This window comes from Anabrus simplex, chromosome 5 (genome assembly GCF_040414725.1).
Source record: "Anabrus simplex isolate iqAnaSimp1 chromosome 5, ASM4041472v1, whole genome shotgun sequence".
In the NCBI taxonomy this organism is placed as follows: Eukaryota; Metazoa; Arthropoda; class Insecta; order Orthoptera; family Tettigoniidae; genus Anabrus; species Anabrus simplex.
In genome coordinates this window covers 202,416,081-202,430,231 of record NC_090269.1, presented here as the reverse complement: position 1 = coordinate 202,430,231, position 14,151 = coordinate 202,416,081, and the positions used below count along the sequence as shown (strand labels likewise).

Here is a 14,151-nt window from a genome sequence, read left to right as displayed (position 1 = left end):
GTGAAGAGACGTTATCACGTTCGTTTCATTCATGACAATCTGAAATGTTTATTGTACTTGTTATGAATATTCAAACAATTGTGCTCATTGTGTTCCACGGTGTAGGGGGCAATGCGCCCGCCTGTCACCTGGCGGTCCCGGGCTCGATTCCCGGAGGGGTCAGGTTTATTCAATTATAATGATGTCAAAGTGAAATAGTATTACAAAATGCATTTTATCTACGTTCATTCTACAATATCAGTTCAGTATGGAAAGTTAGCATAATAATTTATTTATGGTACAAGAAAAATTATACGGGTGAAACTTATAATATTATAATGTAGGTAGCCTTGCACGAACAATTGAATGTGTGATAACAGTTTACACTTTAGTTACCACTACCAGATGACAGCAGGAACTTAAAAGCAATCTCCTACGAAACCGCTCTCACTTGGAAGACATGCGTACTATCTGAAGGTCACATTCTGTGTCTGTAAGGTGCTACTAGTGTGCAAGCTGCTACTAGTGACTGGTCCCCACTTCCCAGTTACTGTTTTCACTAGTATGTTTTTCTGTTGTCGTTACTCGATAACCTGTTATTTCTCGTCCTCGTTACATTTGTAACAGTGACAGACATGTAACTGGGACAAAATAACTGCTACGTTATTTTTCAGCCATCTCTAGCGTATAACTTCGTCACTTTCCCGTACAATTCCTGTTAGAGAGGAGCCAATCGCGTTCGGTTCCGGAGGAATCCTCATACGGAGTACAAGTACCCGCGCAGTAGCACAACAGGCCAAACTCAGCCAGTCATCTGTTGTAAGAATCTTGCGCACCAGTTTGTTTCATTTACAGGCGAGATTTCGAAACTCGTGTTGATTTCTGTGCGCGGATACTAAGGCTGGTTTCTCACCGAACACATCCAGTCACGTCTAGTCCGTCAACAGGAAAATCCAACACGGAAATCTCCCTTTGTTTTGGGCTACCACAGCTATATTTCATTCACACAGACCAAGTCTCAGTCAAGTCAAGGTTAAACCAGTCTCGTCAAGTCGAAGGGGAACCAAACCGGGCTTGATTCTGATGCGTCCAGTCCAGTCCAGTCCAGTCTCATTGTTTTAACAACACGAGTCACATTCTGATCAGTGTAGTTATTTAGCGTTTTTTCCTTCTTGCGTTTTGTGCATGAATCTGGAAAAGTGGCTTTTCTTTTATACAATTTCCTTAAAAGTCTGCGCTTTGTAATTATGTTAATATCACTGTAATTATAATATTTATGTTAAAATAATATAATTTGTATTGTAATTATTTTGTGTGGTGTAATAAATACGTATTTGCATTAAAGGTAGTCATCATCATCATCATCTGTTTACCCTCCAGGTTCGGCTTTTCTCTCGGACTCAGCGAGGGATCCCACCTCTACCGCCTCAAGGGCAGTGTCCTGGAGCTTCAGACTCTTGGTCGGGGGATACAACTGGGGAGTATGACCAGCACCTCGCCCAGGCGGCCTCACCTGCTATGGTGAACAGGGGCCTTGTAGGGGAATGGGAAGATTGGAAGGGATAGGCAAGGATGAGGGAAGGAAGCGGCCGTGGCCTTAAGTTAGGTACCATCCCGGCATTCGCCTGGAGGAGAAGTGGGAAACCACGGAAAACCACTTCCAGGATGGCTGAGGTGGGAATCGAACCCACCTCTACTCAGTTGACCTCCCGAGGCTGAGTGGACCCCGTTCCAGCCCTCGTACCACTTTTCAAATTTCGTGGCAGAGCCGGGAATCGAACCCGGGCCTCCGGGGGTGGCAGCTAATCACGCTAACCACTACACCACAGAGGCGGACATTAAAGGTAGTATTTGTGTTAATTTACCTTTAAAATATTGCTAGCCGAAGCTCTGGTTGTATAGCCTTTCGGTAATTAGTGTTTTTCTTTTCACCTTCTTTCGAACCAGATCATTAAGCTTCACAAACCTTCATACCCCATTCGTAAAAAAATAAAAATTTGAACGGATCGTTCACCAAGTCGGGAAACAAATGAGAGAAAGCACCATAGATATCCCTTCTGAAATTAATCGGATGAACCCACAATCGCGATCTTGCTTTTTTTTTCCGGCGAACTATCCGGCGCAAAACTATAAATTTAACTAGCTCAATTTCCATTTCCAAGGCAGAAGGACAAATGAATTCTATCCACACATTGTCCTTTCTTCTGGGGATGTAACTGGACTGGACGTGCTTGGCTTGAAACCACAAGACTTAACTAGACGGGCTTGGCCGTGACGGACCTAGACGTACCCGAACGTGACTGGATTGACTTGTAAAGACTTCCTTGGTGTGAAACTAGCCTAACGCGAGTGGCAAACGATCCCGCGTTTGTGTCTCACATTTTATTTTCGGACGAGTCACAATTTCATAATAATGGCTCTCTGAATCGTCATAATATGTACTACTGGAGTGTTGAAAATCCCCACTGGGTAAGGCAGGCAACATTTCAGGCACGATGGAGACTAAATTTCCGGTGTGGTATACTGGGTGATCACTAGAGCCCGGAGGTCCATGCACTGTCATATCTCAAATATGCATGGATTCATGCACTATCATATGGCAAGACATGCACAGTAAACTGAAAAATATTCACTATAAAAATTCATTTCCTTTTGATGTTTTGTACAACAACTACTCTAATTTATCCAAATTGTCTTGATTTAAGCTTATCCGTTTATCTGTCAGCACATCCCTAAGCACAGAAAATGATCTTTCTACGTCACAGAAAGTGACAGGTGCATACATAAATGAAGATATTTGGGACAAAGTGAGGTCAAATTGTACGTTTCTTGTATTTTCACCACAATACGCACTTATAAGCTTGACGAATTCAAAATAAGGATTTGGACGGATCACTTTGGTCCTGCAGCTACTTCTCCGTGCGATTATTGCAGACACATATGAATGTCCTCAATAACAGGTAACGATTAGCTGCTGCGATAACAAATACGTGTGCTGAGTGAGAGTTCCGGGTAGGAAATTCCAGGACAAGAACGGAAGAGGGTTCAGTGCAAAACCAAGGTTTGTAAGTCGCTATCTCATTAACGCGATGTCACAGAAGTGTGATACAAGTTTTGTTTTGTTCATCTAATATAGACGAACAAATGCGCAGCCAATGAGTAATGCAGAATTTGCGGTTCAATTTAGAGCCATGTATAACTGGGACATCTTATTCCTAAGAATTACTAAGATCGGCGTAGGGCCTCCGGCTTACGTCAATGTTTACTAAAGCAACAAATAAGAAAGTGCTTGGTTAATTGGATTATAGGATCTCTACCGTATTTACCAACTTGGGTTATCTCATACGATGCCAGGAATAAATTCTGTGTCTCTCAGTAATAGACATACTGTATAACGTGGAGAAATGTCCCAAATTTTGCAAACCAATATTCATAAAAGGCACTAGCATGCAAGTTAAGATTATATATGCGCCAAAGTCAGAAGAAACGTCATATTAGGTAATATAAACATCCAAATATGCGCTATCAAATCCAAAACCTTCCACATATGCATTATGCATGTATTTTATCTTAAAAAGGCCAAAACATGAAACCTTGCAAGGAAAAAGAACGGTTATTTGGAATCCTTATGCCATGAAACGAATATTTGCAAAGATAGAGAGAACTGTAACTAGCTTATTTCAAAACATGCATTTGCATGGAAATCCGGGCTCTAGTGATCACCTACTTGGACGATATTTCTTTGACGGTCATACGACAGGAGCCCGGTATCTACATTTTCTTCACGACCAACTACCGCTAAGGGACGTGCCCCTGGTGAGCGTGTAACCATGTGATATCGTTTTCCTTTCTTTTTGCAATTGGCTTTAGCCTAGTCGCACCAACACAGATAGGTCTTATGGCGACGATGGGATAGGAAAGGCTTAGGAGTGGGAAGGAAGCGGCGTGGCATTAATTAAGATGTCTGGTGTAAAATAGGAAACCACGGAAAACCACCTTTAGGACTGCCGACAGTGAGGTTCGAACCCACTATCTCCCGGATGCAAGTTCACACCTGCGCGACCCTAACCGCACAGCCAACTCGACCGGTCCATGTGGTATGAACACGATGGAATTCCCCCTCACATGTCAACACATGTTCACTAACGCCTGAATGCTATAAAACCCCTGTTGATGGACAGGAAGAGAAGGACCTGTCATCTGGCCTGGAGCTTCGGACTCTGGGGAGGGTGACCAGTACCTCGCCCAGGCGGCCTCACCTGCTATGCTGAACAGAGGCCTCACTGGGGAAGGGAAGATTAGAAGGGATAGACAAGGAAGAGGGAAAGAAGCGGCCGTGACTGAAATAAATATCTGCAATTATTTTTCATCGTAGAATTATGGGTTCAATACGTCCAAATAAGGTTTTAAGTATTTCATGTCAATTTCAAGGAGTGCAAGTGTTGGCCTCCTAACATTTTCCTTTTCGGCCATTAACGTTAACCTTTCCGTTTACCAAAGGCCATGTAAAATGGGTACTTGTTACCCCTGTTAAACTCAAATTTATGTATTTCATTTTAAGGCAATAAATTAGACTGTTGAGCCAATTACACTGTGAATACTGTTTGTTTTGTTAAATGTAGGTTGTGCTTTTGATAGGCGTGGAACTTGTACATTTCGAGAACAGTCTCCTTAAGAGTAAAACTTGTAGAGCAAGGAAGCCCTTTCACTGATGTAAAAAAAATGGGGAGATCAGTCTCCTTGACAGTTAATTAAAAGGAGCAGTAGCGCTCATGTAAAATTGGTAAGTAGGGAGCTTCAAGCTCAGGTTCTTAATTGGTTATTAATAGTTTATTCTGATTTTCCCTAACATTGTTACGAGCTAGTTTTGTACCTGATTTGTTATTTGCTTAGCAAAGTGTACAGTTTAAATAGAAAAGGGGAAAGGAACAGAAATAAATATAGCTCAAATTTCAAAGTTTTAAATTAATCTTCTGACATTTCTATATTCATCCATTGATGCCCGAACCTTCTTTCATCTCTGTAAACCACGGTATCCCCGTAACATTCATAATAATAATAATAATAATAATAATAATAATAATAATAATAATAATAATAATAATAATAATGAGATTGCTTTCCCTTTTGACAAAAAACATAAAAGCAGAATAGGTTTCACTACTCACCAACAATCTTTCTAGACTTTAAACGTGCAATCTCAGCTGGAACTGAGCAAAGAATATTGTAAACATTCACACCGTATGCCTGAGTTTGTATTAGATTAAACAGAGTGTCAACCTCGTAGAACGCATCTTCCCATCGCTCAGATTCCACAGCTCCCTTCACTCTTTGGGCTGCTTCGTTAATTTTCTCGAATCCCTCGTAGTCAACCAAACCCTGGGAACAGAAGTGAAAACAACTCATTAATACGTAGTGTACATGCATACATGTGAACGTACATACTGTCCCCTCCCAAGTGCTCGCTGTCAGCTGAGATGTGCCAGCGAAGTACAGTTATATTTCCTTCGAGTGTTATTTAAACGGAAGGGTAACTTGCATAATTTTCTTCTTAATATATAAAAATGAATTTTTGTTTGTTCATCTCGAATAGACTCAAAACCTACTGACTCGATTTCGCTGAAAATTTTAGGAGGTAGTTTAACGATATGCGACAGGTAAATTTTTATGATGAGTAAGTTTATGTAATTAATTGAATGGCAAAGTCGCACCAAGATTTGGATTGACCTTGATGGACAGACTCTCGCTAGGTGACAGCGACTTACTCTGTATCATGTTGGTCTGGTAAGAAATGCTGTATATAGGAGGATGGGAACACACCACTATGTTTTATGAAATACCTTCCCACATCTCCTCCTTTACCGCAGGAGCAATTTCAACCAAACCTGGTACACTTGTGACTTACTGTCTGGAGACAAACACTGTGGAGATAATGCACCCCTAGCACCTCTAGGGGTGGGAATGGGAAGGAGGGGGCATATAAAAAATAATCAAAAATAGTGACGAATCTATAGTTTTCGTGGTCGCTGAGATGGACAGTGACACTCCAGATACCGTTTACGTCAAAGTCCGGCCCCAATAGATACAGAGGGTGAGAAGAAAATGTCAAAAACTGATCGAGATTATGGATGTGTGTATATTCCAGTATAGCTCTCAACCAAACTTGGTACAGATATGACTTACTATCTGAAACAAAAATCTGTGGGGGCAAGATACCCCTAGTACCGGTAGTGGAGGAGCTTAAATGTAAAAATTATCTAAAACCACCGGTAGCGTCAAATCCTTAGATTTTGGGGTCGCCAAGTTGATATATGACACTCCGGCTGTCGTGTAAGTCAACCTTTGTACCCATATGACTTACTATGCGGAAAAAATACTGTCGGGTAATACACCACTAACATCCTTTGGGGCGGTGATGAGGAGGGGTAACATGTAAAAGTAATCGAAAACGACCAATGTTAACGTCGAATTTATAGTTTTGTGGGTTACTGAGACGAATAGTAAGACTTCGAATGCCATTTATATCTAAGTTTAGTTCCCATCGGCATGAGTGTTGAGAAGAGATGAAAACGTATTTCCGAAATGGCCGAGATTGTGGATGTATGTGTGTATGTTCCAGCATAGTTCTCAACCAAACTTAGTACACACATGACTCATGATCTGAAGAAAAATACTGTAGGGGTAAGACACCAGTAGCCGACCTAGGAGCAGGGGATGGATAGGGGTAAAATATAACAATAATAGAAAATGACCAGTATTAAGGCATAATCCATAGTTTTCGGGGTCACTGAGATTCATAGTGTTTCTCTGGATTTCGTTTAAGTCCAAGTAATTCCACTGTTAGCATAGAATGTGCGAAGGGGTGAAAAAAAGGAAACGTCCAAAGTAACCGAGTTTATGGATGTATGTGTGTATGTTCCAGCATAGCTCTCAACCAATCTTGGTACACACATGATTTACTATCTGGAAAAAAAGACTGTGGGAGTAAGACACCACTTGCACCCCTAGGGGAGGGGTTGATATGTAAAACATAAGTGAAAATAACTGATAATTGTGTTAAATCCATGGCTTTCGGGGTCGCTGAGATGAATTGTGACGCTGTTTAAGTCCAAGTTCAGCGTCCATCGGCATAGAGGTTGAGAAGGGGTTAACAAGAAAACTTCCAAAATGACCGATAGGCCTATTTGTGTTGAGACTACAGTTTTTGGGGTCCCTAGACTGATTGTCGAAAACCCCAGTGACCGTCAGAATCGTGCACATCACACCTGTAGCACGAGAGGTTAATACATGCAGTTATAAATTACTTTTATTAGTTGTTTGAAAGAATCAGCTATTTCTCTGTTATCTGGACTACCACAATGAAATAGTTTAACGCGAAATTATAATCCAAAACAAGAACTTACAATTAAACCCCTAACAATAACTCTAAATTTACAAATGTGTTCGTAACTACGAGTCAATGTTACAATAAAGAAATGTACAAAAATCACTTCAAACAGATAATGGAAATCCGAAGTTATTTTATAAATTATTGAAACAGTGAGCGAGTGTCTGTATGAATTTATCTACGTTAGAAAGGTATACCTTACCCTCTTACTGCGTGTGACGTGTGTATATTATTCTTTTGTCTTCCGGCTATACGTCAACTAAATCATACAGTGACCTAGACAATAAGATCTTATCATCATTCCTGCGTCACGAAAGGTGGTGTATTTTATAAACAGTGGGAGTAGATTTACGTTCTCATTAATATTTCGTGTTCTTAACGAAGTAGGGTTCAATCTTTATGGGTATGGTTTCACAGTGAGAACTAACACTGCAGGTAATAATGACTCGTAGCTTTAAAAGAGACGTTCTTGTGAAAGCTACGTTAATTTGGCCACATAGCTGAACCATTTTTAGTGCTCAGGTATTGAAGAAAGCAGAATATTACGGTAATAGTCATCTTTCCGGTCACAATATAAATTTTTCATCTGGATACACGAGGCTTTGCAAGATTTCATCTGTAGCTTCAAGGTGCTAAAGTTGTGCTAAATGGGCGCACCACTCTGATCTCAAGACGAAGACGACCTCTGAATCCACCTACACCACGAGACCATTCTAATATAAACTAGTTAAATAAGTACAAATTTAAGGAAACTAGATTACTTGATTTTCTGTGAGTATTGTAATTTCCACCTTGTAAATGTCACGATCTCTTCCAGCAGAATAACTTGATGTCGTAAAGCAGCATTCGTTGACATGGCTTTGGGCAGTATTACTCTCGCTTTTCCACCGTTTTTCGACTACCGATCTGTTGTAGCAATTGACGTTCACATCGTTGTGTTCATATCCTTTTCTTTCTTGAATGACCTGTAGCTATGTAGATGTGAATTATATTCTCCGACATCATTATTCTGATAGGCGACGTCGTGAGATGACAATATTACAACTTAACTTGAATAATCTTAAATACAATAAAAACTTTCCAGTCTGTCAAACACGCAGCAATTACAATGTAAATTATATATAAAAATGCCTGTAAAATACACACTAATATACAAGAATGACATGTCATTACTTTAATACTTTTGATACCTAAGCAACTTCTGGCACCAAACACAATGGTCGTCCTACTCCAACTTTTTACATTTAAAAAGAAGCAATCCGAAAAAGGTCGTCATTGACAATAAAATACGTAACCTAATGATTAAACAGAAAATTCCAGAAAACATTAGCTACAACAAACTCGCTAATTTTCACCCTAGATTAATTAACAGATCAGACACTACCTTTTCAAAGAATGAAATAAATCTGCTAGAGAACGGTCTCAAATTCAATTGCCACGAACGTCATAACGAAAACAAAATAAAACGTAGCCACCAATGAAGCCCTAAAAATAATCACACAAGAAAATTCTACCAAACAGAAGAATTATGCCACTCAATACTCGGCATTAAAAACAGTCAAGAACAAAATTAAGAACGACAACCTTATCGTCACGAAAGCGGATAAAGGTAACACAACAGTCATAACGAAGAAAGACGAGTACACAGAAAAAACAATAGAATTTATCAACAACAACAGTATTCAAGATTTACAACGCGATCCTACAAATACATTTCAAAACGAAATAAAACAAGCTATCAAGGAAACAGAATTTATTTTCACAAAATAAGAAAAAGAAAGCCTTATCATCAAAAATCCCAAACTCCCCACACTAAGAGCACTCCACAAAGTACACAAACAGTCGTGCCCCATTAGACCAATAGTAAATTTTAAAGATGCGCCAAGTTACAATTTAAGCAAACAACTAAATCTAACTCTAAAAGAGAAAATTTCATTTAAAGAAGACAGATCAATTAAAAACAGTCTAGAATTAATTAAAGAACTAAGTAAACTTAAAATAACAGAGAGCACCCGTATGATATCCTTTGACATCACCACCATGTACACCAACATACCAAGAGATGAATCCATTAAAATTATCGAAAATCTTCTTAAAGAAAATACTTCTCTACAAGAAACCAAAGAAATTATTAGCCTTCTTAGGACAGCACTACACCAAAATTTCTTTGCATTTAAAGGCAAAATCTATTGCCAAAAGGAAGGGTTAGCCATGGGCTCACCATTATCATGTATAATAGAAAACATTTTTTCTGAATAACTTCGAAAACATCTTCTTAATGGGCCAGCATTCAAAAGGAATTTTACACTGGAGGAGATACGTGGATGACGTCATATGCATATATGATAATGACATCACTAATGCACACCAGTTATTAAACACACTAAACTCTTTACACAGGTCCATCATTTTCACAATGGAGCCAGAAACTAACAAGAAAAGAAACTATTTAGACATCACAATCAAGAGGAATAATGACAACCTATCTTACAAAGTATACAGAAAGCCCATTCAGATGTAGCACACTATTGACAACGAGTCGAACCACCCAAACATACACAAAATAGCAGGACTGAATACAATGATACACAGAGCTATTTCCATACCAATGAAAAAGATGTTCTTGTAGAACGAAACATGCCATTCTTGTATATTAGTGTATTTTACAGGTATGTTTATAGTGTTATAATTTATATTGTAATTGCTGTGTGTTTGACAGACTGGAAAGTTTTTATTGCATTTAACTAAGTCGACACTGGGAAATATGGCTTCATTCTTAACAAATAATCTTAAATAACATTTACACTTTTATAAGAATAGTAGGTGTGGATTTGAGTAAGATGACCGTTGTGGATATGTTATCTCGTGCCAAATGCCGTTAGCCAGCTCATCTTAATATCTTAATTAATAGTTTTTTAATGCTATTTCTTCGGGGCATCGACTATGTGGATCTTTTGCCCCTACTGGCACCATATTGTATGAACCTATGTGTAATTGGAATGGCGGTAGTGTGGAATGTTATGTGTGAGGAAAGGAAGATTAAGGACGTCACAAACACCCAGTCCCCAGGACGGGACTGTTAATAATTATAATTTAAAAACCGTGACCCGGCAGGGAATCGAACCTGGGGCCACCGGGTGACAGGCGGACATATTGCCCACTACACCACGGGGCCAGACATACTAATAGTTAGGTCTCCCCCAAAGTTTATACTGGTGTCGTATCTCCGACTGTGGTGTTACCTATTAAGAAGTGTTTGAACTATTCTATATCAAAGAAGTTCTACGTATAGAGTTAGAGTTATCTAGCAGCAAGTGTCTAGTGCTACCTTGTGTTTGTTTCTGTCACTAGCTACCGAGAATGTTTATGTTTGGAGGTTTAGTAACCCGATCTCTCTTCAGTTGTTTATTTATTACTTTGGAGTTATTGCCACTGTTCTAAGGTTTATCAGCAAATTTAAATCTTCATTACCTCATTAAATTCCACCAATAAGAAAATGCATTTCATCATTTTTCTAGAACTATCAGCCAACCCCTCTATAAATACTGATAGCTTTTTGAGCTGTTGAATATTAGAGTGCGTTCAATCTTAGTGTGTTCTACGTAACTGAGGAGGTCTTCCTCTGGAGATGCTGGGGCTGGGGCTGGCGCGAGAAGGTAGCATCACAAGGTAAAGGCGGATTTTCATCTATGTGAACATTAACTACGTATGGCAAAAGGGAAGATTAGAGCTTCCCCTTAGCATGTTACGGTTAGGTCGACCTGCATTTACTTGGACTTTAATTTATGTAGGTGTCTCTTTCTCATTTAAACTTAAAGTATAGATTTTCTTGTCAGTCTTAGGGCTTAAAAGCAATCATCTCTAACGGGCACTTGGGAAATGAAATGACGTATGGCTTTTATTGCCGGGAATGACCGAGGAGAAGTTCGGCTCGCCAGATGCAGGTTTTTGAATTTGACTCCCGTAGGCGACCTGCGCGTCGTGATGAGGATGAAATGATGATGAAGATGGCACATACACTCAGCCCCTGTTCCAGCGAAATTAAACAATTAAGGTTAAAATTCCCGACCTTCCCGGGAATCGAACCCGGGGTGCCTGTGACCAAAGGCCAGCACGCTAACCATTTAGCCAAGCAGCCGAACGTGGACTTGGGAATACATAAGGACGCATGGGTGTGTAGCCTCGTTTTCCTCCTTCAATTTTGTCCTTGTATGAATAAATTTTCAAATTTTCTAAATTTAACTACATTCCTTTCGGACTTTAACTTTGTTTTCCTTAGTCACCGAAGTATGACTTATCCACTGCTCTGTTAGGTGTTTCCTTAGTCTTAAACTTTGGAGCGCTTGAGAGCTTTCAGCTTCCATGATTCATATTTTGTTCTCAGCATTTCTTTATAGCCGTTGTCTTTCAATTAGTCACTACTGATCTGCATTTAGGGCAGTCGCCCAGGTGGCAGATTCCCTATCTGTTATTTTCCTACAATTTTCTTCAATGTTTGCAAAGAAATTAGAAATGTATTGAACATTCCTCTTGGTAAGTTATTCCAAACCCAAACTCCCCTTCCTATAAACGAATATTTGCCCCAATTTATCCCCTTGAATTCCAACTTTACCTTCATATTGTGATCTTTCTACTTTTAAAAACTCCACTCAAACTTATTCGTTTACCAATATCATTCCACGCCATATCTCCACTGACAGCTCGGAACATACCACTTAGTTGAGTAACTCGTATCCTGTCCCCCAAGTTTTCCCATTTTTGTAACGCTACTCTTGTTGGAAATCGCCCAGAACAAATCGACCTGCTTTTATTTGGATTTTTTCCAGTTCTTAAATCAAGTAATCCTGGTGAGGGTCCCGTACACTGGAACCGTACTCTAGTTGGTGTCTTACCAGAGACTTTCCTTTACATCCTTACTATAACCCCTAAATATCCTCCATTTCTGTTTATAGCCGTGTAGTATGGGCTTCGGCTCCTGTCGAACTTTTTGGATCTTTCGATCCACGCCTTGAAAGTAGGTTCCTTATCAGATAAGGGTAGCAAAGGTATTAGCTTCTTAAGTTCTTAAAGCAGAATATGTTTGTTGTTTCAAGTGTCAGAGGTGTTTGACTATAAACATTAATGTAATCTCCTGGCTTCATAAAAGGCGTTTGTAAGATATAAATTTACCGTACTCGTTTGGAAATAATCTGCCATAAACATCGCACTCCTAACTTTCCGTGTCTCTTGCGTAAATAACTGTTAATTCAAGCAAATTATCAAGAGAAGTGTGTCTCCTAAGCCATCTGAGGTGAAGTTTCCAGGAAATATCTTTTAAATGACTACCTTTTAATTTTTACAATATTTTTCAACATTGGAATTGTCGAACGAGTTAACCATGCGCGCAGCTGTGGGCTTGCATTCGGGAGATAGTGAGTTCGAACCCCACTGTCGGTCAGCCCTTGAGATGGTTTTCCATGGTTTCCCATTTTCACACCAGCCAAGTGCTGGGGTTGTACCTTAATTAGGGCTACGGGCGGTTCTCTCCCACTCTTAGCCTTTTCTAACCCAACGTCGCCATGAGACCTATCTGCGTCGCTGCGACGTAAAGCAGATTGTAAAAACAAAACAAAAAATACAACATTGGAATTCTACTCTATAGCCAAATATCTGAACATTTTTCTCTCCATAAAACAGCATTATTCAACGCGGGATTGGAGACGTGGTCTCGACGAGGGACACGAACGTGGTATCATGGGTGATGACAACACGACACCGGCTGCCTAACATGCTGTTCGCTGAACAGCCCAGTCCTGAGATCCAGATTACGGGTGATAAGAGTGCTTTTCAAACTCTTCTTTTTAAATTCCACAAGATTAACTTTTCGTTGGTGAAATATTAAAATCAGTGACTCTTGATAGCAGTTCAACAAACAATTTATTGACTCTTACTGAGAATCGTAATAGTCCAACAGTTTTATCACAGTGTTTAAACCTCAAGTCATGAAGAAACAATAAGGCCGAAATTTGTAAGATGAATTATTTTGCGATTATTTATGAAGTGTTAAACATTTAAAGAAACTCTAGAAAAAACTTTCACAAATTCAAGTGTTGGATATTTTAGGAAAATTTAGGAAAATTTTCCATATTTTCACGTGAAAGAAACTTAATTTAAATTAAATAATTTTTTCTCTCATAATTCAAACGTGTTCATGAAAGAACTTTTAGAACTTTTAAAGGAAGAAATTATACTTTGAAATGGAATTTATTTTGAAATGACAGACAGTCATTACTATTAATTGATAGTAACTTCAAGACGAAAGTGGATTATTTTATGAAAATAACTTTTTTCAGATCAAGTGAATGATAGGGAAAATGCAAGTCATACTCAATAAAACGATAAGACCGAACTTTGTAAGATGAATTATTTTTGTGATATTTTGAGATGTGTTAAACATTTAAAGAAACTCTAGATTAAACTTTCACAATTTCAAGTGTTAGACATTTAGGAAAGACTTTAGGAAAAATGTCCATATTTTCAAGTGAAAGAAAATTTAAATTAAATAATTTTTCCCTCACATAATTCAAACGAGTTCTGGAATGACAGACATTCATTACAATTAATCTGATAGTAAATTCAAGACGAAATTGAAGTCGTTTATAATTTTTTCTGGTCAAGTAAATAATAGAGAAAATGCAAGTCATACTCAAAGAAATTAATAAATGTTGTTTTTAAAAATCAATCATTATTTCGATACCTCTCTCTGTACCTGCTCCATAAGGACCTTTACCCCACTTTGTTGACTC

General features: G+C 38.9%; 1 protein-coding gene across 1 annotated transcript in view; it reads right to left on the bottom strand.

Moving 5' to 3' along the window:
* Positions 1-14,151, bottom strand: part of LOC136873915 (retinoid-inducible serine carboxypeptidase) — an 85,541-nt gene that overhangs the window by 26,437 nt on the left and 44,953 nt on the right. Inside the window, exon 5 of the mRNA XM_067147251.2 lies at positions 5,148-5,358. Within this exon, the coding sequence (XP_067003352.2) occupies positions 5,148-5,358 (211 nt within the window). The remainder of the gene's footprint in view (positions 1-5,147; positions 5,359-14,151) is intronic.